A 27,238-nucleotide genomic window follows, 5' to 3' on the forward strand; every position below is an offset into this window, starting at 1 on the left:
TAATGATATTTGCCATAGATCAAGCAACCTCTTGTCGTTCCTTTCCTTTCATCTCCCTTGTTGCTGTTATTATTGTTGAAAGTGCCTTTAAAACTCTTGTTGTTGTTCCCCTTGTACTGAAGCTTGTTGATCGTGAAATTCTTTTTTGTTTTTTTTGGTGAATTCCTTGAGCAGAACTAGAGGAACACCAATTCGCCTTCCTTTTGTTGTCTCGGCATAATAGCCTTTTCATGAGCCTCCTCCATGGTTCAGGGTGCTAGTTCATCTATGGCTCCCCCAATTCTGTTATTCAACCCCATGATGATCTTCCTAACCTTGGGTTTTTGTCTTCCTGGCAAGCACGAACTTACTTTTGAAGTTGAGTGAACTTTTCTCAGTATCCATTCCCCAGAAAGCCACCTTGTTTAAGGTTTTGAAAATCCAACACTTTTTGGTCGTAGAAGGATTGGTGTAACCATCTGTTCTTAAAGGTTGTGACAAACTTGTCCCAAGTAACGTTGGTGGTCTTAAGATTCAACTTCATTTTACTATTCTCCCATTAGGTAGAAGCTTCTCTAGTAAGTTGGTAAATTCCCCAAACGACTTTCAAGGTTTCACAAAAACTCCTAATTTGAAAACCATCTCAGTTAACCATGCCTCAACGACTTCTCCAGGCTCAGATCTTGAAAACTTTGGAGGCTATCTGATTCCTCTTTTGAATTTTCAGCTGAGTTGGATTTGGCCTATTCTCTTGCTCACTATGAGCAGATGGTTCTGGTATAGTTTTGGAAAGGGGTGAGGATTGGGTGTCTTCATGCCCTTGCCCTAGTTGATTTACTAGATCATTCATTCTTTTTTCCATTTGCTTCATTCTAGCTTGGGTATCAAGTAGTACTTGTACAAGTTGGTCCATAGAACCTCGTGAGTTACCCTCCTCAGATATCTCATTATGTGCTCGGTTGTTGTTTTCATTGTTTGCCATTGCTTTTGAATAAGTTTTCCTGAAATAGAGTTGGTTTCACCCATCGCTTTCCCTTTTAAGTTGGTTGCTAAAGAAGTAAAAATAAGAATAAGTAAATAAACAGTATCATTTGTGCTCAACACTTTCTTTATTGATTTCCATTTTCAATTCAAAATAAAACAATGGATTTCTGTTGTAATTGCAACTACATTCATTAGAAAATTTACCCAGTACTGTGTGTACAAAATTTCAAACATTGCTCTTCAAGGAAATTGGATACCTTATCCTTGGGTATTGTGTCCGTTCCCTTCCTTGGGCTTGTTCTGCTCGATACAAGGTGCATGATACATCATAATTGGATCAGTTTGCTTTGAATTCCAAACTTGGATAATTTTATTTCTCATGATCGTCTCCTTGGCAGGAGTCCATTCGACTCTTTCCTTTTTGATTCTGATTAAGGCATGGGCTAATGTTTCATCATCTCTAGGCATGGTGTAGAATGAGTAATCTAATTTAGGCATGTTGTTAATTATAAAGATATAAACCTGGTGACGAGGTTTCTTTCGAGGCATTATTTGGGTTGTCATCTTGCTCTCATTCAAACATTTCTGTTTTAGTTTTAAGTCAATGGTGAACCCAAGGTTCAGTGTCAAACCCAGAGCTTTGATACCATATATAACAACTAAAATTTCTAAAGACTTAAATCCTTAAATACTCTTTCTTTTATTGAATAGAAGTAAAGCTAGCTGCCCATTCACATGAAAAGATTAACAAAAATTAACTGTTTAACTGCATTCTCATGATAGGATCTTAACTACTAATTGAAACATTTAAGTATCTTTTGATAACCTAATAAGAACGATCAGATTAGATTAACTAATTATTTTACACATGATAAGTAAGATAAATCTAACTTCAAATTCTAACTACCATTGCATATGAACAGGAAAGTAATTGCACAAGTTATATAGTTGAACTCAAATAAAGATGCTACTGAATGAAATAATAGATTAATATCAAGGTTTAGATTACACCATGTCAAAAGAAGTAGGAACAGATCTGTTTTGTGCAAGTCTAGGCATTTGGAAGAGAGGATAGCATTGGTAGAGGCTTAACCTCCGAACTATGGACCTAGTGTAATCCCCACTCTGTCTCTACTGAGAATGGCCCAATCCTGCACAAGGCACATGTACACCATCTCATCTTGCCACCTGAGCATCCTAGTGTTAGAGTTGTCAACTACGTAGCTGGCTAGATTACGGGTAACTCCCAACAAACTATCCATCCGACTATGAGTTCTCTCTTAGATCTCTGGTCATCATGCGCCACTTAACCTACCCTAGCTAGGGATTTCCAAAGGACACTATGTGCCCGATCACCCACCGCTCGACTTGATAGACATATCTAATACCCGATCCACACTATGACATGACTAGATTTACTAATTTCATTTTTTTTTGTAATTCTTTATAATTATGAAACATCTTTCTATTTTCTACAGGTTTATCAACTTGTCCAATTCATATGGACTATACCACTCATCTCAACCATTCTTGGCTATCCTTGATGATCTCCGGTGTAACTTTCCAGCTTACATTATATATTGTTTAATTATTAAAATAATATCTTTTGCCTTCAAAATTGAGAGAGAGGGAAAGAAAGATTATGATTTTTATGTGCCAGCTACATTTTCAGCCAAGGATAGGCATACACAATCTCAGGGACATGCATTTGATGTCACTATATTTGGAAGCACAAATGACATGTTCAATTGATTCCTCTTGTCATGATAATAAACTTCGGAATAATGTTGTATAATGGAGGCTTATTATCAGCCTATGAGTGCTCATGACACGACCAATATATCAATTCCAACCTGGTACACACATATTTTACATATTTCAACTAAGGTCCGACTGGACTGTCTTATACTAGGATGATAAGCTATTGATCATTAACAAGGAAGTTAAATAAAATAAATAAAGAAATCTTGATTTGTAAATCTCATGCTTCCAAATCAACTCAGTCAAAGAGCAATGATCGCCAACATGCAGTTTCTGTATTGGCAAGATAAATTGTAATGAACAAAAAGTGCAGACACAGCTTTTAAAAGATGGAGGTGTGACTAGCTAATGAACAATGGCCGATCCTTTTGATTCAATTGCAATTGGTGAGTAGAATACTTCTTGCGGGGGTGAGAAGAAGAGCTTGCGACTTGTGAGAATGATACATGCTTTTTGCTCTGCCATCATTGGAAAATGAAAAGAGCAAGGTGGAGTTATGTTTTGCATCAATTAAGGGTGGTGGAGACATGCAACTTCCGTTACAATCTTGGCTGATGGCAATGCAATATTGGAAAAAAATTGAATGGCCTAAATAATAAAAGATTTATAAAACGCTGATGGACTTTCTTGAATTTTAAAATTAAATTGATATGGAAATTGAAATTTACCCATATTATTATATAATTAATACTTATAATACTTATGTATACTTGTACGTATTATTTGTCTATTACATATACGTTTATTAAAATTATAAGTATGTATATTATATATGTATATTCCAAATGTACAAATACGCATAAATACTATGGGTATTACTTAAATAGTGCAATACATCTGACATCAGATAATGCAGAACATTTGGTTTCCAATTTAAAGGTAACAATTTTAACTTTCATTTATCATTCATATGACTATATATCTTTTTAGATTAGATGACCTAGGCAGCTCATAGAGGTCACTTGGTATTATTTAGTCTGCCCTAGTTTGCTTTTTGCCTTGCCAAAGTGGTTTAGACGAATACCTAACAAACTCGGTGCAGGTTGGTGCTTGTGCCCTATTTCCTTGCTGTCAATATTCCCCCGTTTTGTTGTGCACCTGCAAGGAAAAATAACATGGTGAAAGTACACTTCCAATACATTCTAATGCAGTTTATATAATCATAACAAATAAACATCTTAACCAATCATTTCCAATTTACATGAAATCATAACAAATAACCAATTTAACCAACCATTTCCAATTCACATGAAACCTCAACGGCCATATAGAACTTTATCCATTAAAATAAAATATGGGATGTAACAATTACAATCAATGAAGAGAATTGTTTACAATGGTTGGTTTGTCCTTCTCATTCACAGCAGTGAGTGCAAATTGCATAATTGCAATTGTTTCTGGTCAATAGGATTTGCAAATGAGTGGTTGGTTGGGTTGGTTGTCCCTGACACTTTTTCAAACATATTTTTAAAAGCAAAATGTTTTATAGTGCAGAAAGAGGTAGAGTTCTAAGTCTGGATTTCTCTAGGATGGTCAAGGGATGTCACACGCCTTGGGAATTGCCATATGATTCAGAATGCAGAGCCTAATTAGGAGGTTTATAGTTGAGGTCATTGGATAAACTTTAACTTGTCCTCGCTGCACATTCCCCACATCAATTTGTGGCTAGAGTCTGTAGATTTTGAAATCATATACACTTCATTGACAATCACTTCATGCCTATCACTTTGATTTATAAATAGAAATATAAGAGCAAACTGAAAAAGGAAAAACAAAAAGATTTCCGAAGACATTTGACAAAATAAAACGTTAGCTATTTTAGCCATGCTGATTGTAGCTTACTTCAGCTCCAAGGTACTCCTAAAAGCAAGTACACTTCATTGACTCTCACTCTTGCTTATCTCTTTGATCTATAAATAAAAATGTAAGAGCAAACTGGAAAAAATGTAAAAAAGAAAAAGAATTCCCAAGACATTTAACTCAAAAAAAAGATAGCTATTTCAACAATGGTGAAGTAGCTTACTTGGCAATGATTGATTGCACTTAATGATGAGAAATGTTTACAATGACTGGTGTTTTGTTCATATTCACAGCAGCAATTGCAAATTGGTAAATTGCATAATTGCAAATGGATTCTGGTAAATAGGAGATGCAAATGGGTGGTTGGTTTGGGTTGGCTGTTACTGCCACACCTTTTTAAACATATTTTTGAAAAGAAAAACACTTAACAATCTTTTTAGTGCAGAAAGAGGTATAGTTCAAAGTCTGGAATCCCTAGGATGCTCAAGGGATGTCACACGTCTTGGGAACTGCCCATATGTGCCCAGAATGCAGAGCCTAATCAGGAGGCAGTTTGGGAACACATACGGCAAAATTAATGGGGCAAGGGAATAGTTGTTGCATTCCCCTTGCTAGACATGGGTCATGGGGATGCTATAGGGGATGAAGATGCATGTCTTTTATGGGAATGTATCTCCCTTATACCCTGATTATTTGATCTTAAAATGAAAAATCAAGTTGCTTGGTTCAGATTTGTGTGATAGATTTTATGATTTAGTACCAAATACACACATTCATTACATACTTACTAGTTCAATAGATTTATTGGTCTTTCTTTTCAAAGGAGAAGGCTCTGTAAACCATAGTAGTGTGTACATGCTACTAATGCTACATTTTTTGGATGGATTTTAAAAAAATTTTCTACTGTTTTATGGGGATGACAAAGGGGTTGGTCATATAACTTATTTTAAATATACATGGAATTTAAATATTCATTTTAAAACATGGATGAAGTGTGCTTATATTATAGAACCTTAAGTAGGAAAAATATCTCTAACTTATCAATTGATGAGCTCAAGGGACTTTCTAATGAATGGTTCATAAGGCACAACACTTAGTGAAGGTTTTGCAAATGGGGTTGCAAGCAGAGTGGGTTTAACAATGGAGAAAACTCCTTAGTTGAGCGTGTTCAAGCTGGAGTAGTATTGGGATGGATGACCTCCTAGGAAGTCTCGATGCTTCACCTCTGTGACCATCTTCTAGATCCAATGAGTACTAAGTGTTCCATTTATTGTCATGAGAGATGGATTCGTATGAATCACTTCTCTTGAAACATGAATCAATGAGTTTGACTCAAAAAACCACACAATTAGATCCTTATAACAATATCACAATACAATGTTTGTGTCGAATACTTTAAATTGAGAATTCACATGAGAGTTGAAGTCAATTTTTTATATCAAAACTTAAACATTAATAGTATTGGACAACTAAGGAGCATTTTTCTTGGGTCTCAGGTCGACCTTGTTTCCAAGATGGGTCAAATTATTCTGGTGACATGCTCTCTGGTAACACTAAAATTTTTTGAAGGCATTTTATGTTTCTTTGATCTTTGGAATTTGTCTTTAATTTCTGGTGATAGCATTTAAAATCTTATTCATTATTTGGCTTTTTTATTTTATTTATTTTGATTGGTAAATGACCAAATGGCCAAGCTTATATTAAGATCTCAATTTTCATACATATCCCAGCTTGAATGGGCGGCGGTAGGAAAGAGCTGGGAGGAGAAAATGATCTCTTCTAAGGTCACTACAAAGCTTAAGAAAATAAAAGGGGCAAAGGAGAAAAAGTACAAAGGCTAGAAACCACGAAAAAAGAAAGAGCAAGAAGAAAATAGTAGAGTGATTAAATCTAGAGGAAACCTGTGCTAACGAAAAGAGATTGTAGTCGGAGTATAGTAACTATTATGTTAGAACTTGTTATCGGGTTGGGTAGTTAGGTGGTAAGGAATTGCGTCAGTTGGTTTCCAACCAATTGACCCTTCTATAAGAACTTGGATGATTGTCAATGTACGGGTGTGGGTTTTCTAGTATTAATAAAGAAATCATTTCCTTGCCTATTGGATTGTGGTATTACTAGTACATTCTATGTTTTATGCATGTGTATATCAATTGTGTTATTTTGTATCTGTGAACTTGAGTAATATTACCACTCTACATTTTTGGCGCCGTTGCCTAAGTTCGGATCTGGAGGTATTTTACCAGACAAGATGGGCTAATGGGAAGACCATTCATACCTTGCATCCAAATTACTAACAGCGACAGAGAGGAGGAAATAACTATGGAGGATCAGTTGACACGCGACCTGGTGACAGCGTGGGAAGTTGCGGTAAAATAGTACGTGCAAAGGGAAGCCTGTGAGAGGATGGTTCTTGAGAGCACGGTACGTGACGAACTCTCCGTGCTAGCGGCGGTGCATGATCTCCTAGGACAGATTCCTCGGCTTTTAGCAAGGAACTTAGTATATATTGAGGACGAAAGAGCACAGATGGAGAGGGAACGAAGAAGGCAACAAGTTCTTCAACAGTTTATCGGGAGGAGGATGTGGCATCACAAATTAAAGGAACCCAATAAGCCAAGAAAGGGAGATATGCACTGAATTATTTCATGCCCCTGATTCCAAATAAATACCGGAGGATAGCACCAGAGGACGAAATCGAGGAGGAAGTCGCCCTAAGAACCTTACGTCTCCAGCAGCAAGAAGAGAGACGCCGTAACTTGAGAACACAAGAGGATTCCCACTGAAGTTAGGAAGGGTGGATTGAACATACCATTGAGGAACTAGCCAATTTGGTTATTTTAGAAACACTAGGAAGACAGTTCGGGTGCAGAAACCCAGAAACCCCTACACAACAAGAATTCCATCAGGAGGAGATAAATAGTCAAGAGTCTAGTCCATTGGGAAGTGGTGTCCCATCAGGAAGTGGTGTTCCATCGGGAAGTAAAGTTCCATCAGGAAGTAGAGTTCCAATGGGAAGTGGTGTTCCATCGGGAAGTGGGTTTCCATTCGGAAGTAAAGTTCCATCAGGAAGTGGAGTTCTAGCGGGAAGTGGCATTCCATTAGGAAGGGGTGAAGGGGTGTTCCATCGAGAAGTGGGGTTCCATCCGGTGGTGGTGTTCCCTTGGGAGGAGGGGTTCTATTGGGAAGGAGGCAACAAGGAAAGAGAATGGCATTAGATAAACAAAAATTGCCTAAATTTACGGGGGATGGATTAGAGGACCCTGCTCGCATTGCAAATCCTGTATAACTATATGGCAAACGAACGAGGAGAATGATAGTAATGAATGGTTGAAGGCAATTCTTGCCACATTAAGAGGGATTGCCATAGATTGGTATGCAGACTTGGATGCTAGCAAGAACACTTGGGATAAGCTACGTGGAGCATTTGAGGAGGAATTCAAATTGTTAAGAGATGATGATGAAATTGTCACAGAAATCTATAACACCAGGCAAGACAAGAAGGAATTGGTGAAGGCTTATACTAGGCGACTGAAGGAGCTCATCAACAAATTGGACAATAAGCTTGCAGACGGGTTAAAGAAAAGATGGTTTATTGAAGGCCTCACCCTGTCCTTAAGAAAAAAATGAAGATAGTCCCACCATCCACTTTTGGAGATGCTTGTATGCGTGCCATGGACATTCAAAGTGAAAATAAAACCTCCAAGAGGAGACAACATGGAAGCTTTAGTGAGAGTTCGGAGGAGAGTGAGGAAGAGTTGAAAACGATCCAAGCCTTGAGGAAGGACCTCAAACAGCTAATGAAGGAAGTAGCCAGAACTAAGGATGAGAAGAAGGAAGGTAAAGACCTATGTTGTATAGACTACAAAAAAGAGGGTCATACCAAAGGAGCATGCTCGAGAAAGATGTTTTGTGAGATTTGCTAGATAGGGGGTCATGCAATCAAAGACTGCCCTTATAACCTAAAAACAAGGAACGCCCAGATACTGTTTACTGGAGAACAGTCTACACCACCAGCAACTCCCCCAAAGAACAATAATACAGAAGCTTCACCAGGGGGTACAAGAATAACCGAAGAGGTAGTGCCAATAGTAGTAATAACAATAGCAACACGAACACACCTCAATAGGCAATCCAATATGATTGTCGAGGACAACCCATGATCCAATGCCGAAGATGCAATGAATGGGGCTATTTTGCTTGAGAATGTCAAAATAGAGGGGGACAAAATGGAGGAATGCTCTGCAAATGTGTGGGCCTGGCAATCATGAGGATGCGAATTGCCCAAGGCAAAAAGGTGTGAACACACTGGATATTGCAGGATCAGAAAGTGAGATACTTGCAATAACAAGGATGCAAGCTAAGAAAGTCGTGTACCCGAAGGTGACTATGGAAAAAGCAAGATTTGAGGAGGCAAAGTGGAACATCCAAAATGAGTCGATAGGGGAAACAATAGCTAAGCCTGCCAAGACCCTTATGAGCAAGGGGGTACCCAACATCATAAGGAAAGTATTAGAAACTACCATTCTGGTCTCCACTGGGGAGTTACTGGACACTCTACCCCAGTTACAAGTTGCATTGACACAGGGAACAGTGCTAATTCAACAGGATCCTCAAGTGGAACTAGAAACAGTGGAACAAGCGAAACCAGAAGCAGTAGAACAGGTAGAAAAAGAAGAATCTTCCGTGGAAAAGGAAGAAAATACCTTATTTACAATAGGACTAGGGAGAGCGCCAACAGTGGTAGAAATGGAGATCATGGGGTACAAACTCTCAAACATGATAATTGATGGAGGTTTCGGGATGAATGTCCTATCAGAAGATACTTGGAAGGCGATTGGGAAACCTACCTTGTGGCCGCCGACGTTCCAGCTTGTAGGAGCAGACCCGCATGGCATCAAACCGATTGGCACTTTGATAGGGAAAAAGGTAATAATAGGAACCCAACAATTTGTTCTAGACTTTGTGGTTATTACCCTGGAAAAGAAAGGATATGATGCTTTATTAGGGAGAGGATGGCTAGTAGTGGCAAAGGGCAATCACAATTGGAAATGGAATACCCTCTCTATTGAATCGGAGGGAAGGAAGTACATCATAGATCTCAGGAACTAGTCAGTAAGTTAGGACTTGGCATTAGACTCTAAAGGAGAAAACTATGAAGGGATGGAACTTGATGAGGAAGGGGTGCTCAGACTAGGGGAATGCTCAGACGACGACACAAATTCCCTTAATGGATTATTCCACTAGCAAATGGGAGACTATGAAGTTTTTCACACAGAATGTAATATGTTATAAATACAAGACTCTCAGCTGGAAGGAAGGTACCCCCAGGAGTACATGAAATATAAAGAGAATGGGGCTGTAAAGTTATCTACTTTGAATAAAGTGGCAATAAGAGAAAAAATCGAACCAAGTCCTTATAAAAAAACGAAGTTGCAAAACACTTTCCAAAATAGTACCCGGAGTGACAGAGAAGGGAGTGCCAGAGAAGACATCCAGGAAATTGCAATGTGGCCGAGAGGAAGAAGTTGTAGAGATTGCTATGACGGCTGGACGAGAGGAAAGATTAGATGTACAAATAGCCATATGAACAAAATAGAGGGGTGCCAAAGTAAGCAGTACGGCAGTTGGACACCAAAGCAATTTTGTACGGGGGCCATTGAAAGTATGACATCAACGCATAAATTTTGTATGGGGAGAGGAGTATGGTGTCACCACGGACGGGAACAAGGAGTACAACATTACCACGTACAGAAATCAGAGGAAGTACGACAGCCACAACTTACATTTGTACAGTGTCAAGGTGAAAGCTTCTCATTTGTACACGTACGACAAAGGTGTATACGAGGACGTTTAGTGTCCGTACTACAATCATTCACATTTGTACAGCATCACAGTCCAAGACTTTCAGCCGTATGACAAGAGTGTGTATGAGGGAGTTTCGTACGGCAAGGGAAGACACCAATACGACAACAGTCTGGAAGACCCTAGACGGAGGTACGACTGCAATGGTAGACAGAGGTACAACAAACACAGACATTCCTAGTACCTGAAAAATCTGTACGGCAACCCGGACATCCTATGGAAGTTGGTTACAAGTATTCACATCATAGGAACGATTGGTATAGGTGGCACATATAGGTAGTTAAAGAAGAAGCAATAAGGGAGATGGCAAAGGGAAAGGGCAAGAAGACAAAGGGTAGAAAAAGCATTGGTAGGTTGTAGCTGCCACCTCTCATCAATGGAAAGTAGAAAAAGTGGCCATGGAGGAAGCTTACAAGATAAAGGAAGCTGATCCAACCACAAGGATGTTCAGCAGTTGTCTGGAAGACGACTTCTTTTTTGGGGGGATAGATGTAGTCGGAGTATAGTAACTATTATGTTAGTACTTGTTATTGGGTTGGGTAGTTAGGTGTTAAGGAAATGTGTCGATTGGTTTCCAACCAACCGACCCTTCTATAAGAACTTGGATGATTGTCAATGTATGGGTGTGGGTTTTCTAGTATTAACAAAGAAATCATTTCCTTGCCTACTGGATTGTGGTATTATTGGTACATTCTTATGTTTGATGCATGTGTATATCAATTGTGTTATTTTGTATCTGTGAACTTGAGTGATATTACTACTCTACATAGATATTGAGAACCAAAAACCACTTAGATAGTAGTACATAAAAGCTACTTGGTCCATCCAGAGCTAAACCATCCCCACCGAGGGCACAAAACCCAAATATATTGTGCATTTGCGAGATGATAAATTCCAAACTTATTCCTAAATGGAGTTACAATGAAAGCCCTAAATGCCTACTGAAGAGATATACTGGCTGCAAAAAAATAGAGCTATAAAAGATAACGAAAAAATTGCAAAAAAGTTTTCCTGGAATAAAAAAAGATTCTCTTGGGACTAAATATAACAAAAAGTTCTAAACCTTAAAACAATGAACCCTAAATCTAATAAGATGAGGGTACTACGAGTACACGAGGCTACCTAGAGCTTCACAGCTATGGGGGCAAACTAAATAGGAGGGGCAACCAAACCAGAGCCATTAAGAGGGAAAAAAAAGGATCTAAGAACAACCGAAAGACTTGAAAAGAAAAAATTAATCTGTGTATGTGTGTATGTGTGAATAAATAAATATTTATAAACAGAGAAGAAAAGCAAAAGTGGGGAAGAGGATTGACATAAAGAAAAGACTAACAAATATCCTACCATCAAAAGCCAACTCCTAAAAAGCGCAGGAAATACGATACTCCACATTAACAGCTCCTCTGCATATCTAAACTGAAGAAAAGAATAGCTAACCTTAAGAGACTTAAAGATTGCTGAAAACTACAGAGATGAAGGAGAGAGAACAAAATCAACAAATAGATCGAAAAGAGAAAGGAAAGAGACCTATAATCCTCGAAGAATTCTGGTCTTAAAATTATGCTAAGAAAGGCAATTAGATCTATTCTAAACTAGATTAGGGTCCAAAACTTTCTAAAGAAGAAAGATCCTAATGCCCTGTAGAAATCACTATAAAAGGAAAGAAAAGTAAAAGAATTATTGAATCAGCATTCCAAAAATTTCAAAAAGAGCCATTTAAGAAACCCTATATCTCTCTGCCAAATAAAACCAGAGGCCGAGCAAAACCATCTTAAAGCCTTCAAATTTATCTATTTCGGAAAAGTGGGTTGCTTCGAAGAAATTCATGAGTTTGATTCTTCCATAGTGTATCTGAGCATGTTTGAATACTAATACAGAGAAAATAAGACCATCAGAGCGATTTTAAAAGCTATAACCAAATAAACATAGTGAGTCAAGAATCTCAAAAAACAAAAACTTTTCTCTTCTTTCAGAAAATATAAAGAATGGGGAGCCCCAAGCTATTCATCTACCTATGAAAATAGATTTTGCTGGTCATAGATATTAAACATAACAAGCCAAGAGACCATAATATTTATAATTTTATACTAACATGGCCAACTTAATGTGGAGTCGGAAGAGATAATTACTAACAAATAAATCTGAGATCTCCATAATCCATAAACAATAAGTGCCTACTTAGGGTTCTTTTACATAAAATTAGTAACCATACCATCTATATTGCATTCCTTATCTTTATCCATAGAGAGATGAAGTTATTAACGGAGAAAACAAAGAACATCGTATCACTAAATTACCATATTTACTATTCAGAGTTAACAGTAGGTCTTCTGAACAGAGTATATAATTACATAAGAGAGCCTTAATAATAGAATAGTTGTAAACAGGCGTAGAAAGCCAAAAACTTACCTAGGACTTCTAGCTAAAATATCATACTATAACAATTAAACAGCAGGACTTATACTATGGACAAGCCCAAAAAGCTTTACTATACCTAGCCAAATTTCCTCCTTGGCCATAATACCCTCTTTTTCTAAGAACCAGTCCATACCCTTCCATTCGACACAGAAGTGCGTCTTTGTGAGAGCCAGCTCAAACATCGAGTTACATTTGATCTCTTCCTTTCCCAGAAAGCCCTAAGATTCTTAATGGAAAGGATAGGGTAGACCATTGGGGCTCTGTCAACAATCCCATACTCATTCCATCAGTATTTTCCAGCACTAAATCTAGCTCTGTTAACAGAAAACCTTTGAAGATTTTTTTGCAAAGCTCTGAAAATGCCGCCTTGTCTACATCTACATGCTGAATTGTGGCTGCAAACTTAGCCACTATATTGGTGTTCCTTTTCGGTCTATCCTCCAGCTTGAAGAATTCCTCACCAACCACCATAAGAACTGCCCCATTGTGAACCTTCATCATTTTTCTTAGCCTGAGAACTGTGATTTCTCCCCAGAAAGACATTTCCCTCTTGCCAAACTTCTTTCTTATTGGGGTGTTCATTGGAGCTATTAACAGACTTAAACTAGAGATGCTAACCAAGACCTATATCAGAGACATCTACTAAAGAACTGCATGATATTAAATAACCCACCTTCAGAGATTTATTTGGTGCAACCAAAGGACACAAAGGGCTTAAACTAAAATGAGTACATTGTTGACAGTAGGTAATGATATCGTCACCTCCTTTTATTAATAAGGAACAAAGTGGTGAGAGATAGAAAGAAGGGCTCGTAACCTGGACATTGCTAACATAGGATGGATCTCTAAAAACTAACATAGGATGGATCTCTAAAAACTATGTACCCCAAAGGAAGATATATGGTATAGAAAAGAAAAAAATTGAGATACATAAAAGGTGGTGAACATAAATAAGAAACTTTGAGACTGCCACACCCAACTTGACCGATAACATAAGAAACCTATCTAACTGAGGACTAAGTGCAAGATTTTTTTCTCACTTGATGGGAATAAGCCGATTAAATAATTTGAATAACAATCACATGTCCCGCACAAATAATGAGATAGACAGGACACCTCCGATTCAAAAAGATAGTTAAATGAGATGATTAAATCGAACAGATTTCATAGGCTGTAATTCCACAGATTCCATAGCAATAACTTTTTCTTACTGTCATATTTTATTGATTATAAAACAATCAAAGAGGCACAATCCAAACTTTTGCTTTATTACGTAAGAGCATCTTATTGAAATACAATGGACAGGAATGAATACATGATAATTATATTGAATCCGATTCTACAGCAGTGCTAATAATAGAGAGTTCCATAGTTTCATCATTAATGAAGTAGTCCGATTCCCATTCCCATGCTCCGATACGGTTTTCTATGATGAATGTGTCTATCCAGTTAGGCACTGGAGGAGCTTGAATATGTTGAAAAAAGAAGAGAAAATTCAAGTTTCTTCTAATAGTTGGCATCCAGCTGAGAAAAGAGTTGAGATCCTCCACCTCCATATTTGTAAAAGTGGGCATTAGCCTTCCACCTACTAATTGCTGGTTATAGAATTTTGGCTTGGAGATCATCAAATCACTTCTGATGTTGTTGATAACCATTTCTAGATATTTAAAATAAATTCCCTTAAACACAATTCTGCATAAAAGTTCAATTGCTACCTTGTCCGGGTCTACTTGTAGAGTTGAGGCTAAAAACATGACTGGAATGTAGGAATTAACCCTGTATTTATCATAGTTGTTATCTTACAACCAGGAAATGGGAAGCTAACATAGTGCTTCTCAACCTTTGCCCAGTAATTGTCTTGTCAAAGACCACTTGGTATTTTTGGTCCCCTGAGCTTAATTGGGGTAGACATAGATAGATAAACAAAGCACAGGGAAAACCTGAAAAAAGGAAGGCAATCTGATCAAATAAGGAGATGAAAGGGCCATATAAATACCACAATCTAAGAAGAAGGGGGAACTGAAACAAACAGGAAGAGGAAGTGAAAAGATTCAATCAGGGAAATGTGAAAGGGCAGGGTGACACGGATGAGTAAGTGGGACCTTAAAAATTCTAAAGAAACAAAGAACCTTAGCATATGCTAGGTGGACCTATTAATGAGCTGTCAAGACTCCAGACAAATAACTAAAAGATGAAGAGACCTAATGAAAATAATGTACTACAGCTCATCCTTGCTACACATAATCTAGTTTGTTAGGTAAATACAAAGCTTCTGCTGCACAGGACTACTAATACCTGGGTAGTTAAAACCCATAACACTTCCCACTAGTTATCTATCCGAAAGAAGAATAAAATAGTATTTAGGAACAGAGGATTTCTAGGCTGTGGGGATCCTTTCTGACCCGAACTGTACAAATCCAACCTTAAAGCACTCATATATAAGAGAAGAGGCTTCCCACATGAACCTACCAGAGAAATACTAATCTTCTAATGCTTCAGATATAAAAACTTTGTCTAAACCCATCCTTCCTTCTTAAAAAGGAGTCCTATAATAAAAGCAAAATCTAACTAAACAGATATAATCTTTTCGTGGAATATATAAACAAACCTAGGGAGCTGCTAGTATGAATATAAAACCTTATATCTACTGGAAGAACGAATTACTAAATATACTCCATATACCATCCCTAAAGAGGATTGCACATAGGAAAGAAGGATCTTGTCTAAGAATCGGCCTATAACCTAAACTTTTTAGAAAAACCTAATAATGATCAAATGGCCTACTGAGCTAACCAACCCCAATTCTTTCCCCTTCTACACACCTCAATTTGCTAATTGATCCGCAATTCTATTCCCTTCTCTGTAAACATGGTTAGCTGATAAGTGTTTAAACCGACTTAGAAGATAATTAGCGTCTTGCATAAATTCATCCAACTTCCAATCGGGGGGTGACCCTTTTCTAGTAGCATTTATAACTATGGAAGAATTCGCTTCTATTTCCAGGTTCTCAATAGTGATACCTAGTAGGCAACATTCTTTAAGCCCTTCCAGCAGGGCTGAGAATTCTACTATATTTTTGGTCATTATCCCTATTGGCTTTGCCAACCTAGTACTGATTTTATCATCCCAGTTATGGATACAGCATCCTATACCAGCACTTCCTGGGTTGCCTCTAGAGGCACCATCAAAATTTAACTTAAACCAGCCATGCTCTGGGGTCACCCATTCACCATGCATAATATTTTATCAAATTGTTCGAGACGTCCTTAGTGAAACCTTACAATTCATAATTTAAATTGAGAGTTTACATGAGAGTTGAAGTCAAACAAATTATCAAAACTTAAACATTAATAGTATGTGACAACTAAGGGACATTTTCCCCAGTTTTGAGGACTACCCTGCTTCGAGGATGGGTCAAAGTATGCTGGGGACATGCTCTCTGGTAACACTAAAATATTCCTAAGGCATTTTATGTTTCTTTGATCTTTGGAATGTCTCTTTGATTTCGTGTGATAGCAGTTAAAATCTTATTGTAGGTCATTAGTTGGCTATTGATTGCCTGGTCTTCATTACAATTAAGATTCTACGAATGAGAAATTCTTATAGCTTAATGTAAAAAGATGTTTATTTTGTTTCTTTTTTGTAGAATTTTTTGAAATTGTAAACAAAATTTATGAGTTATGAAGTTTCTTACTTGATGAAGTTGTAAAAATCCTTGGATATGTAAAATTTATGAGAATAGTAATTTCAGACAAATAATTGAGTTGCATTTTCTTTTGGACAGAACTTGCACAACAGTTTCCTGGTCATTTCGAGGTTTCTATGAGAAGGTGATGTTGGCATTCAAATATTATCTATTCTTAATGTAAGAAGGTTTCTCTGGATTTGTTAGTGGACTATATTCAAATAGACTAACATTTAAATGGCTATATTGAATTGTTTTCCAGGTGGGTTGTGTTGGAATATTTCATATCTCTGTGTGTCTTTTTCTCTCCCAGTATCATCCCTTTCCTACAAACTGACCTGTGCTCCCCCAACCCATGTCCTCATCAGACAACAAAAAAAGAGAAAAGAAACAAAAATACGTGCTATTTAATTTCAGTTTCCTGTTCATATATGGCAAGACATTCATTTTATGCCATGTTAGCTGTATGTTTTAACTTTTAATATGTCAAGTGTACTGTGGTTACATGTTTCTAAGTGTATCAATGTGCCTTAGGTTTTAATACTCTATTTTTAGAAGCTAAGTACTAATTTGTGAATAACACAAACAGCATAGAATCTTCTAGACTCACCTAAGAAAAGGTCGTGACTTTTGCATGTAGAATTATATTTTTTCTTTAGTAGAAAATTACTATGCAAGGTTTTATTATTTCGATATGGCACATCGTTGCCTTTCATTTGATTATTTATGTCAACCTCTATTGATTTTTTTTTCCTCATAGGCTTGCATTCTTGTAAATGTAGTAGTGTCTTTCTTGTCAATTTTGTTTGGAATATGCTTTACCGATATGGAAATTTTGTATTTTTCCAACTTCATCAAGCAAAAACTTCATTTATCTACATTTAATGTCTTCCAAAGACCATCTTTGTCACATTGTTTGGTTGGTTGTTCTTATTAACCTGGAAGCTCATCCATTCCAACACCTGAAGAATACCCGAGCACATTAGCTGAGTGCAGATTGCAAAGCAAAGGATGGTTACTGAGACAGTGTATTGGTGTGAAAAGAGGATTGCAGATGCGCCTCTACAAAGGAGCCAAAGACATCAAATTTTTCCCCATTTTATATTGATGTGGGCCAATGGGTTGAATAAAACACCATGAGTAGTGGCTCTCTTGGTAGTTGCTGCGTGCCTGTATGGAAAATCTCATTTAAAATTCCTTCCTTTTCCTAAAATAAATAATAAATCACAATATAGATTTCATGGTTAATTATAAATTTCCAATTATTAATTACAAACATAATTTTATCTTAAAAATTATAATTTTTGATTATATAGTTTGGATTTAAGGTTTTTAATTTATCTCTGTAAATAGAAAACTTATCTTTTAGCCTCTTCTGTAATTCTTCTTTCAAATTTGCAGTTGTCTCCTTTTATACAAATATCTTTGAAATGTTTTTAATTTTTGTCCAAGGTAGGGGTTTTTGTCCACTAGCTTGGCAAGGGAAATCAATAACTTTTATCCTTCAATTTCAGTTCTAGAGGGGTTTTATTCTCAAACTGTTAGACTATACTCTTTTTCTCTAATAGTCATAACTCTTCATGATGCCTCTTACCTTTTTGTTAAGACTAACCTTAATTAAATCATTATATTATTACTTAATCTATTAAAGATTATACTTATTGTTTTGTTTCTCAGTAACAATTTTTTAGTTTTATTAATAAAATAAAGAGCTTTTACAAAATAGTTCAAGTGCTGTAATCCCTCAAAAAACCCCCAAGACCTGTCACCAAATCACCCATTATAACTTCAAATTACACGAGCAGAATTTTCTGGAAAACCCTAACCTCATATCCACGTTTGTCAAAATTTGCAGAGGTTGCAATTTGTTCTTCACAACAAATATGCAGGGTGAATGCCCAAACCCCACAGATTGCCCACATTGCATTTACATTACATAATAACAGTCATAATTTGACAAAGTTTATCAACACAAAACTGGAAAGTCTGCTTCAAATCTGCAGTAAATGCAGCCAAACACTTCCTAAAAATGCTAACCCACCAGTTACACCTTCCATAAAACACTTAACCAAACCAAAATGCAGGTCAGTGGCCACCCACCATTGAAACAAACCGAAAGAGCCATTTTTCGGGGACCAAACTTGGTCCAGTGCACCAATGACAGCCAAAGCATAATTTCAAATTTCAAATCACAAAAAAATTGGCATTTGCCATGCCCAACCAGAAATGCAAGGTGGTCAATCTCTGTTTGGTCTAAAGAGCTAGAAACATGTATGCAGAAACATCAAACCAACCAAAAACCCTGGATTAGAAGAAGAAAGAGAAGCAGGATACCAGTGGAAATTGTCGACCATCATTAGTGCCAACCCTGTGCTCGTTCCATTAACTAGTTTCCGCAACAAAGCATTGATTCTTGCTTCTGGGAAGTCCTCACCATTATGACCTCCGTACTTTGTTTGAGTTTCTTGTGGCATTTGAGTTCATCCTCTTCAGTCCATTCGACATTACATTTCATTCTTTCAAATGCATCAAGGAAATGGATCATAACCACCAATTCCAAAGCAAACCAACCTTTCCTGGCCTCTCTAAACCTTTTGGTTCCGAGCCTTTCATCAAAAAACCACACAAAGGGCATGTACTTCATGCCCTCAATTTTTTGGAAGGCCGCTCTGTTTGTCTACCAAATTTATATCTAATCCTGGAATAGATTTTGCCAAATCTTCTCAAGACCTCCTATTGCCTCCCGGGGAACAATTGTTTCCATAATTAGCTTGATGATGGCTTTGTGTTCGCCCAGCTGCATTGCACAGGCCATGATCATGGAGTAGACATCAGTGTTAGTCCTTTGGGGATTCTCAACTCGGTTGACCATTTCCCCCAGTATAATTGAAACACTCTCTGTAAGCTTGTTATCTATAAAATCAAAGATTTTGTCCAACTTTAATTTCTTGCTATGTCTAGAAAATGGGTTCTAGTGCTTGGTGCAAGTGAGAGTGCATGAGGTTTCCATCTCTTACAATAGCAGAGAACTTTAGCAATGAGAATGAAATGCCCAAAAAAAACTCTTACCAAATTTGTTCTTGCAGACACACAAACCAAACATTTCCCATAATTATCAATCTGATCGTCAGTGATTACTTGGCACTCACAACAAACTCCACTTTGTACTCCAATCACATCTTTGCCATCGCCTACATGCCACATTAATTGGTTGCAGTTGTTTGTAGCCAAAAAGAGATTTGAGTTATTACAGATGATTTCCTACATCCATCCTTATGTCTTGGAAATCCTCAAGTACAAATTCATGCATGTCGAGAGTTGAAGCCCAATTTCACAGTTTGATGGCTGCTTTATTTCCTTGCCTTCTTACATGTTTCAATTTGAATTCCTCCAACAAGGTTAATTCTGCAATAATTTGGTTAATGTAATTGTAAAGGTGCCATGCATCCATTTCACCTGTGGTAATTGCATTAGCAATGATTTGTGAATCCCCTTCCATATGTAGTGTCTTAACACCTAGCTTTTTTGCTGTTTGTATTGCTAGTAAAGCCGCATCTCTTTCAGCAACATTGTTATTTCCATCCAATAATAGTTTCCCCCGCAAGCAAATAAGATCACCATTTTGAATCTCGGATGGTAAATCCTGCTCTTCAAGGTTCACGGTTACCCTTTTGAAATACAATCAAAATTACATTTTGACCTCCCTTCAATAGGTTTTTCCCAAAACAATGTCAACAAACACACCAACAGAACGATGATCCCAGACCTGCCCATTCATTGGCTAAAATTATGTACATTGTTATAGTGATGATTTTTCAGAGTATGTTTTTTATTTCAATCACAACTTATCTTTTAAATGCTGCAATATATATTTTTAGTAACCATCCCTTGATGTCCTGTCAGATTTTGATTTTGATTTTATTGTGCTGAGGCACTTTGTCATTTTTTTCCATTTGAAGGCAAAACTTAATGTGATGTAAATTTGTGGACTTGATCGGAGCATCCAAAGTTTAATTAATTATGGGGTTGCATATCAACCGTCTTTTGTGGGGAAATTCTTAAGCAGTGGTTACTAAAATGGGTTCTTTTATTGCAGGCTCTTCTTGAGTATGAAAGGTTCAAGTTTGGTAATAGTATTGGTGGCAATGGCAACGGCAATAGCAATAGCAATGGAGGGATTTCCATGGATAACAATGCCCAAACAGATGTTCTACTTACTGTAGGGGGTGAAAGCCAGGTTAATGATCTTATAAACTAATTTTTTCGTTTTAGCCATCATAAATTTTTGAGCAGCATTGTAATACTATAATAAGAAATTGAGATGAGCTTCAAATGGGGATAGTTTGATGGGTCCATGTGCTCACTGCTAATGCAATGACCCAGATTTAAGACCTTATAAGGTTCAAAGGTCTCTTAGAAACCACTGGTTAATATAAAATACTCGATTCTAAATTTTGCATATATCCGAGAAATAGGTGCAAACTTGATTAGGATTAAGAATGGCGAAATATTGCATGCAGGTGGGTGGTTTCTTCAAATAAAATTATTTCTCTTTGGTTTTTATCCCTTTTTCCCCAAAAAACTAACATGAAAGTCATGTATGCTAATTAGGCTATTGCAATGTCAATGCAATATTTATTACATATTAAGGAAAATATAAACTGAAGAAAATGGTAGCAATGTCTTCAATAGTAAAAGTTGATGTTGATCGACATATGCTTAGGATAAGCTTACGTATAGAAAATTTGCTAGCTAAAGTACTTGTTTAACTAAAGAACACAATATATCTTCAAATATGCTTTTGTTTTATTCTGATTTGCCTCTTCTTGGTTTTGACCTGGCTGTGCAGCCTTGTGCTACACAAGCTTCAGGCTCAGGAAGAGCCAGAAGGGATGCAGCAGCTCGTGCTATGCAGGGGTGGCATTCACAGCGACTCTTGAGTAATGGTGAGGTCGGTGATCCTATTGTTAAGGTAATGGAGATTCTATAATGTTGTATGGTGCATGTTAAAGAAATGGTGCTGGAACTGTTTGCAATGTTTAAAAAAAAAAATATTTATTTGTTTTACTAGGTGTTAGTGCTAATACTACAGAATGATGAATTGCAGGATAAAAACTCAGTTTCTCTGACAAAACGTGAGAAGCAACTGAAGAGTATTGGTATGATTTATAAGTAATTTGCCTTCTATTAAAACTAATTTCTTATGCAAGCTCAACATTCTGTTGCTGTGGCAGGAATGCTGAAAAGAAAGAAAACATCATCTTTAGAGCGAGCTGTAAAAGTTGCGCGTACAAAAGGAGCAAATCCTCAGTTAGCAAATGCTTTTCCTAAATCTGAATAATGCTGTAAAATTGAGTTTTGTATTAGTTCATCAATTGATGACATTTTAAAGCATTTAATACAAACTGAACGTTTATGGTTGGTTTGCATTGTTGGCAGAATGGATGCAATGGTTGTGGATGTTGGACCTCAAGCAGATTGGGTGAAGGTCAATGTGCACAAAACTGTGAGTATTATTTAAAGATGGAAGTGACACATAGATGGGTGTCTTTATGTATATCTATGTGCGGACTGACATAAATGCTTGTGTGTAGAGCATAATTTTAAAAAATGGGAAGAGGGAACTGCAATTGGCTAAAACTTGGCATGAAAAATTGAAGGAAACTGTAAGAAGATATGATAAAAGCGAAGATCAATTCACATGAAAGTTGAACCAAAATTATCTTTTATCGAAAGATCAAACATTGTATACATTGCATTCTTATTTTTTTTTCCCGAAGTTACTGGCCCTGGTATGGATACAGTTACTGTTGTTGGGTTCATGTACATGTATGGGTTGATATATACTCACACACACATAAAGAAACAGTAATATGGTATACTCAATACAACTGTAAATCACATGCAGGCTTGAATTTTCACAGTCCACTATGATATAAATGTGATAAGATCAAAATGACAAAAAATTCTATTATTTAAACATCCAACATTGTATTGATCTCTGAAAACACTTTTCGCATTGAAAGGACTTATCCATTATTGTCTGGGAACCCTCTTCTGGACTGGTCATGCCTCCTAAATTGATTTATGAGGAAAGGCAAAAATGAGAAGGATGTGAAACATATTACACTTTTTCCTAGAAGTTCCGTTCAAAATAAAGCATATTGACATTAAATTTTAGTGCTAGTTGAGAGTAAAGATGAGATCAGAAAACTGAAATCAATAATGAACTTGTTATGCAGTGCTCTGCACATTTCCAAAGAAATGTAGATTGGAATAAGGAAATTTTCTTCAAAGATTAGATAATTTCTTCAGGAAGTAACTCAGAATGAAACAAAAATGAAATTTCGCTTTGAAATATGACTGAGAATCACAAGTAAGGGAATAAGAATTAAAAGTTCATTAAATATTAAGAAAACATGGATTAAAAAATGATGGCTTACGATGAAAGCATCAAAATAGATAATGACCGCCCAGGTTCTACCCAGGCACTGTGGGTACCTTGTGGGTCCTCCAATCCACAGGGTGCCCAAGGTGCTTTGGCCAAATCTCCCAAGGCCTTGCCAGACCAAATTACTACAAAAACTGGACCATCACCAATGAAGGGGCAATACTGAAGAACCTGGTAATATTGCCTAATTGCATTGATTCAGGTATTCCAGTCGAAATTAAAATGGCACTATGCTGATGCAAAAATAAAAGCTGCAGGCACTAGGGGCTTTGCAGCTGCTATCCTAGTGGCTGCATCAAAATTATCATCATCTTCATCTGGTGTTAATCATATTTGTTATTGTGGGAAGTTCTCCCATTTGCTTTTTGATTGGTGTCCTCGTTTCCTCCTAGAATCTGATGCTTTTCTTCTTGTATCAAAACATGCTGGTTTCTTTTTGAGTCTTTTAACTGAAAGGTGAGTGGTTAACGAGCATGTTAGATTAAGATTACAAAATTTAGCAACTTTTTTACCATCTTAGTACAATGTATCTTGCTAATAATAGAATGATTCCTAATCTGGTCTTAAAAACTAATGGTTGGGAAGATTTATTTGAAAATTAAAGGTGTCAAATTAGTAATATCCTGCATGTTTGTGGGGGTGTTTGTATGTTTGTAACCTGCACTTGTGTGCACACTTAAATATAGTGACATGCATTACATGTATGTGTGGTGATTGTGACTGATGGATACAAAAAGGAAATATGTTTGATACTGTTCAGTTTTTATTTGTAACACTATAGTGGTTGTATTGAGAATGTGGTTTACTTTAATTTTGAACAGAGAGACTGCTTTGAGGTCTATGCTCTAGTGCCAGGCTTGCTCCGCGAAGAGGTACAGTTACATTCTTGCCTGCACATTTTCTTATAACTTTTGATCACATGTATTGTACACTGTAGCTGGAAATGCCCGCAAATCAATGTGGAGTAGTGCTTGTGGAATGCATTCAAATACAAATATATGCAATGATATCAACACTCAACATTCTTGAACCAGCGAAGACTATGGAAAGATGCATTTTTATTATATTTGCTTCTTTTATGAGTGGTTCTCTTTGGGCATCTATCCTTTTTGAGTAATTACACAAGGCATATTCTGCAAAAAAATTCTGCTCTAAAAATATATGCTAACTGGTATAGCTATCTATATTTTCTCTTTAACATAAATAAATTATTTATATGTTTCAAGTTGCTTCTGTATTCCTAGTCAACTTAATCATATTTATACTGGTATTTATTTGCATTGAATCTATGTGGCATATGGATTTAACTTAATTGAGTTGAATATCTTTTGCGGGGAGGGAGAAATTGAAGATTGGTGAATACATGGAAGACTTTTTTATTATAAACATTTTAGGCTTTATTGCTTGAAGAAATAATGTACTAGTGCCAAGAAATGTAAATTATGCATGCTAATACAACAATTGGTCACATTCTGGAAAACTATAGCCCCATGGGAGAGGTTTGCTCTTAATCAAAATTAGTAAAATTATAACATAGGTTTATATAACATGAAAATTGTCAATACGCATCTATTACATAGTGAGTTTCAGCAATAGTGCTTTGTGGAAATTTCTTTCAGTTTATCTTGGTTTTAGCATCCTTTCTTTTGTGTACTTGAGTTATTGTTCATGATTTCTTCAATTGCAGAATTCAAAGATACCCCTATTGTTATATGCAAACAAATGTGCATGGCTAAATCCCACAAAAATGAATAAAATTATAACAAATTTAATTGATTTCAAAATAAATGAATGACTATAGATTGAGATCATCTGGAGATGACAAAAAAGTCCATAGCTACTAGGAGTTGGAGATTGGCACTAGTATGGGAGAAAGGTATGGTATTAGTACACCATATTCAAAAAACGTTTGAGAGGGGTACTTGAAGATAAGAAAGTATTTTTTTATGATTTAGGAAAGTGTTAATAGTATAATAATGATTATGCAACTTTAAAGCATGCAAAATACTAAAATGCCTAGAAGGACAATTAAAAATAACATTTTAAAGTTTTGAAATAGATGCCAATGAAAGCAAATGTCTTTTTAAATAGTCATCACTGTTATGTAAAAGCTATTCTAAACTGTAATCACTCAGACATGAATGGTCAAGTAGGAGGGCAATACCAGTTTATTAAAAACATGACATGGGTGTCCTTGTAGATGGCTTTGTTTTCTATAATATTATGCCCCTGCCTGCCATTAAACACCTAGATGATGTAACTTCCCTATCCAAGACCTAAAGATACACAATTAAATAAGTTTAATTAAGCATTGAAATTTATTTAATTGAGCTTCCACCTTTTGTTGGGAGGCTAAAAAACTTGTTCACAAATTTTTTTTTGGCCTATCAATCAAAGAAACAAAAAGACATCCCTAAATATATGTGAAATGTGCAATTGAGGCAATTGGCATTAAGACAGAAGTCTTATCTATAATAAGGCCAAAGATTAAAGGCCAAAGCAGCATCACAGTTTCATTGTTTTATCTTCTCAAAGAGTAAAGGCTTAACTTCTCATTGGTAGAAACAATACATTTAAAGATGCTTGATGAAAGATATTTACTGCAGACATAAGCGTATCATGCCAGCTAGTACTGCAACCATGGAAAGCAATACGTATACTTAGGATAACCAAGTTACAATAATACTCAAGGCCCCATCGGGAGAAAAATAATGTATAGCACAATAGCACTCTTGGGAAATGATTCAAGTTTGCAAAAAGATACATGAGATATGATCTCGCAAAAAGATACATGAGATATTGTCTCTGTAAGAATTTGCCTTAGGGCAAAATTCACCCAAGATCAAGGAACTCAAGCACAAGCACAATAGTAGACCAAAAGAGTATGATCAGAATATCGATATGTATTCAATTTATTGTGAAAGCACACTAGGAGTGCTTGTATATAAAAGCCTCTGGAATGCTTCTAGAATGCTTAGAAATCAGCATACTGATAAGTCCTACAACCAGACACATGTCCACCAGAAGTGGACTATCCTCCATTAAGCATAGGAGTAAGTGCGATGATGAGAGGATAAGCCTACAAAGGTGTAGCATGCAAAATAATATTGTAGACACCATGCGCTAAAATAGGAGTGTGAATAATTGTGTTGTCTACATGACAATTTAGTAAATTATGCAAACTCCAATGTTGTAGACACCATGTGCTGTATTAGAGTTGCTTACTTCTGTGTTGTCAATATGACAGCTCATAAAAGTACGCAAACTCTTAAGTGTCTCACTAATAAATAATAAAATAATGTATAATAATAAAATAATGCATTAACCTAAGTAAACTTATGTAAAGTGTAAATAGTAAATACGTATTTACACCAATACCCACCCCCTTAAGTGCAACTTAGGGAAATGCACATAAGCTTATGAAAACTAGGATGAAATGCATAATGGGTCCCGACTACTAGGCCATGTTAGGTACCCATGTACATAATGTACCCATGTACATAATGAATGCAATCTCTCATAAAGTAGAGAAAGAGGGAAAACCTCATGGGAAAAATCCTCCCCCAAAAAGAGAGATGAAAAAAACAAGATGCATGGATGGATGGAGTAATAAGACCCTCCCATTACGACATACACCAAGTATATACAGTAGAGAAGTATGAGAAGAACAAAACCCCATAAGAGGAAAAAATTCCCCCCCGCCCCATAAAAGAGAAGAAGGAGACAAGGTAGTCCCCCACCAAATATAGAGTGTCGTTCAGTGATAGCTGCTCCAATGTAGAAGCTGATCCAGTGCTGTTGAATAATGTTCCTCCCCTTTGGAAGAAACAATGGAAGAGGTATAGGTGAGATGCTTCCCCTATGTGTAGATACTGATAGTCGCTCCTTCCAACATTGCTGAAAAGAAGAAGTGCAGATCTAGCAAGGATGGATGTAGAACCTATTCCAAAGAACAAAGTGTCTCCTCAAATGATAAAGAGACCTGCAACTGCTATACATAAGGATCCACAATCATATCAACCTGTGAAGACTGATCATGTAGAGAATGGAGAGGAGGGTTAGAGTGAGCCCTCGTGATAATTGAAGAAGATTCTGCTTCATCAAAAAGATGTAGATCATCAAAGATGTCTCCCAAATCTGTTATGTGCGACTCCAAGAACAAACTTGAAATATCTATCAAGAAGTCATCCACTGATGCTGGAGCTAGAAGACTAAGTGTAACCTGCTGTGCTGAAGTACAAGAACCTATTACTATGACAATGGATGAAGTATTCGCCTTAACAAAGAGAAGACGAATA

General features: G+C 36.6%; 1 protein-coding gene across 4 annotated transcripts in view; it reads left to right on the plus strand.

Annotated features, from left to right (window-relative positions):
* The window catches only part of LOC149563007 (AT-rich interactive domain-containing protein 3-like), a 78,545-nt gene that overhangs the window by 26,879 nt on the left and 24,428 nt on the right, over positions 1-27,238 (plus strand). For 2 of the 4 annotated variants that reach the window (XM_089826446.1, XM_089826445.1), the window contains 7 exons: positions 16,589-16,634; positions 20,586-20,726; positions 21,339-21,461; positions 21,597-21,648; positions 21,724-21,799; positions 21,929-21,995; positions 23,762-23,812. In XM_089826446.1, coding sequence (XP_089682572.1) covers positions 16,589-16,634; positions 20,586-20,726; positions 21,339-21,461; positions 21,597-21,648; positions 21,724-21,799; positions 21,929-21,995; positions 23,762-23,812 — 556 coding nt within the window. The remainder of the gene's footprint in view (positions 1-16,588; positions 16,635-20,585; positions 20,727-21,338; positions 21,462-21,596; positions 21,649-21,723; positions 21,800-21,928; positions 21,996-23,761; positions 23,813-27,238) is intronic. The other 2 variants (XM_089826447.1, XM_089826448.1) reach the window with 1 other exon arrangement.

This window comes from Cupressus sempervirens, chromosome 4 (assembly GCF_028749045.1).
Source record: "Cupressus sempervirens isolate cs-2001-9-10 chromosome 4, ASM2874904v1, whole genome shotgun sequence".
In the NCBI taxonomy this organism is placed as follows: domain Eukaryota; kingdom Viridiplantae; phylum Streptophyta; class Pinopsida; order Cupressales; family Cupressaceae; genus Cupressus; species Cupressus sempervirens.